This window comes from Cotesia glomerata, linkage group LG8 (assembly GCF_020080835.1).
Source record: "Cotesia glomerata isolate CgM1 linkage group LG8, MPM_Cglom_v2.3, whole genome shotgun sequence".
Classification (NCBI taxonomy): Eukaryota; Metazoa; Arthropoda; class Insecta; order Hymenoptera; family Braconidae; genus Cotesia; species Cotesia glomerata.
In genome coordinates, this window is record NC_058165.1 from 8,155,501 (window position 1) to 8,158,801 (window position 3,301).

At 33.3% G+C, this 3,301-nt stretch overlaps 1 protein-coding gene across 1 annotated transcript; it reads right to left on the reverse strand.

Annotated features, from left to right (window-relative positions):
• Positions 1-287: 287 nt before the first annotated feature.
• On the reverse strand, positions 288-2,782 carry LOC123270876. Its single transcript, XM_044737021.1, has 4 exons — positions 2,764-2,782; positions 1,373-1,966; positions 940-1,223; positions 288-860 (listed from the first exon to the last, which is right to left on the reverse strand). Exons 1-4 carry the CDS (start codon positions 2,780-2,782, stop codon positions 519-521), a joined length of 1,239 nt encoding a protein of 412 aa, XP_044592956.1. The 3' UTR covers positions 288-518.
• Between the last annotated feature and the right edge of the window lie 519 nt (positions 2,783-3,301).

The window sequence follows — 3,301 nt, forward strand, 5'->3', positions numbered from 1 at the left end:
GCTTATCTATTTATATTAAATATTTATGATTGAAGTGATTTTTTATAACAATTTGGAAAACGTTGTCGACGGCCCTGAACAACCTGCAATAAATACTGCAACTGTTCTTCATCTTTAGTTAGGCAGCAGTTATATTCTTCAATTAATGCAACACTCCGTTCAGCAACGTCGTTCGTTACTTTCAAAGTTTTGAAAAATTCCAGACATGTTTTGTAGCTGTCATCATTGGGACATGTAGAAATATCTTCTTCTATGAAATCAGAGGGTAAATCAAATTTTTTAAATAGCTCTAATGAGTTTTTCGAAACAAAGTCGCTTAAATCGTTATCTAATAACGATTTTAAATTTACATCCTCTACATGATATCGCTGCTCCATTAATGTAGAGCCCTCTCGAGTGTTAATGGCATAAAGCATTTTCTTTTTAATATAGATCGGAACATTGTCATCAAATAATGAGATTGTGGCCAACTCGTCATTTAAATACCACAAATGTTCCTTCATTTTTCTGCAAGCTTCTTATGACACCACCGAGTCAATTTTTTTATTTAAAATCAAATTTTTCATCAACTCTAGATCTTTGTGAGGTGCCAGAATAGCAGATGTTGCCGTGTACCAAGCTTCAATGTAAAATAAAATTACGAAGATACACACTTGACGTAAACTTTTTATTTCACGAGGGGAAAGATGAAATTGATCCCGAAAAATAAACATTTTCAAACTATAGATGGCTTGTGACATCCATCGCGCATGATGCATAGCACCAGGACGCTTAAAAGTGTACGTATCGGTTGGACAACTACCAAGAAAAACTAAAGATAATACCAAAAGCTCCCGGTAATCATCTCGAGGCTGAGACATCTAAAAAACCAAATTAATAAATATAAGTTGAAAGTATTAGTTTTGATTGTATCAAGGAAATATAATGAACAATTATTACCTGTAAGCAATCATTAATGAAATTAATAATTTTCATCTTATCTTCATTTAAAGCGCTTGCTACAGTTTCATCCTCTATTCCACTTTTATATTTGGTTTGATCAATGTCATCCCATCCTTTTTTAAAACGAAGGAAAATCGGAACGTTAGGACCAGATGTAGTGGTCCAAAAAACTTCAAAAACTCCTCGTAAAACAATTTCCAATACATGATGACGACAAGGAAGCCACACCAATTTTCTTCCCAATGCTTTTTCAATTTGAACACATGTACCTTTATAAACGCCTACAACAAGAACAGATAAAAATATATAAAAACATGAGATCTTGATTTTAAGGCGAGAGGAGAGCATACCTACGCTCACGCTGAAGTCATGCAGTAGAAATCAAATATAATAATGACATAAGTACTTGTAATTATTAAATAAAGTTTACCTGTGTTGACAGCTGCAGTATCGAAACACATTGCTTTTACGTAAGGAGCAATGTTCCATTGATTCAACGTCGAAATAACAGCTAAAGCTTGTTGATAAGCAGTTCCAATATCAGCTTTAGGGACTCCAAGAAGCTGATCAACTCCAGAGACAGAAAGTAGAACTGCTAAACGGTCAACAGACTGTAAATCAGCTATATCGGGCAAAATTTTACCGTCCCAGTGGACAACATAACGATCATCAGAACGGAATTCTTCTTTCAAATCTTGCGCAATGTTTGATCTATGTTTGATGCGCGCTCGATAAATTGTACCGTAGCTTAAATTAAGAGTAGAAAGATCGATTCCTACACTCTTAAAAGCAGCAGCTAAAATAAAAGTAGTATTCCTATTTGTTACTTTTGCTCGATCTAGTGCTGCACATAATTCGGGTGTCATCACATCAATTTTGTTTGGTTGACACTGTTGACTTAGCTGATTTTCAAAGTCAGATACAACATTTGATGTCTGACTAGATGTTGTTGCTGATAAACCAGATAGTAATACTGCGGATTTTTGGGTAACAAGCATCATATTAACAGCAGGTTCATCTGCATCTAAATAGTAAAAGTTGTTTATATAAAACAGATAGTTATAGTTGATTGAGAAAGTATACTGATAGAAGGATTTCTTAGTATTTAAGATGATTTCTTTGCATTTAAAAAATTATTTCTTAAACATCTTTTCTTAGCATTTAAAAAATATTTCTTAGTATTGAGGTTATAATTGAGGATGGTTTTACTTGTATCACTGTAGAGTGTTTTACAAGGGAGGGTGGGGAATTATTGTCTCTCCACTTTTTTCTCCGTAATATAATCTCTCAACCCTGTCATTATAACTCTCAACCACTTTTTCGTCCCCACCCCCCTGCATGTCGGGATTTTTTCTTTCATGCCCGATACACATGTGCTGCGACTGTGGCCGACTTACGCGTTATAATCAGTACCTGCATTTGCATTACGGTCTTAAATAGTATGGAGGTACTTCTATAATGACATTTTACCTCCATAACTATATGGGAAAACCACAGAAAACCCGACCGGTACAGAGGCTGGCAATGAAACGCACATATTCTTAGTTTATAATCATTGAAAAATATTGGTGCGCGCCGGAATCGAACCCTGGTCCCACTCTTTCGAAATGCAGGTACCGAACCGATTAGGCTATTGCCAACCTAATATTTCTTAGTATTTATATTTCTTAGTATTTAAGAAATAATTCTTAAATACTAAGAAATATTTTTTAAATACAAAGAAATGATGTTTAAGAAATGATTTCTTAAATACAAAGAAATCTTTTGAAATACTAAGAAATTCTTCTATCAATGTAAATATAAATTGTAATATAAACTTACCAGCTGAATCTACAACCATTATATCTTGATTTTAATCTTCTTGTTGTGTTACAGTGTTATTATCAATAAATCCGAATCGATTTTTTTATCTTTGCCCGAATAAGAACAACTTTTTCTCTTCATCAATGTATTTATCGACGTTCAGTTTGGCGATATCAAATAAATTTTTTAATTTTTGAGAAAAATTTGATTCTTTCTTCTTTTGTGCTACTGATTTTTTGCGCTTACAATTCCTCTGTATCTTTTTGACTTCATCTAATAAATTTGAAAGTTTTTTTCGTGCAAATTGCTCGCCACACGTTGGAATATCAGCTTCGGATCACTTTTCTTGAACTTTCGTTATTGTCAAATTGATACTGTGTTTATGTTGAAATTTTAAAACTTTTTTCTGGTAGAGAAATACCGACATAACCTCTACTAAACTAGGAAGTTTGCGTCCACTAAAATTTTCAATTGGATCACTCACAATACGACTCAAGTAATCCATGGTCAACTTGAAATTAAGCTCAAATAATTTTTTAAATTAATATCATGTAAT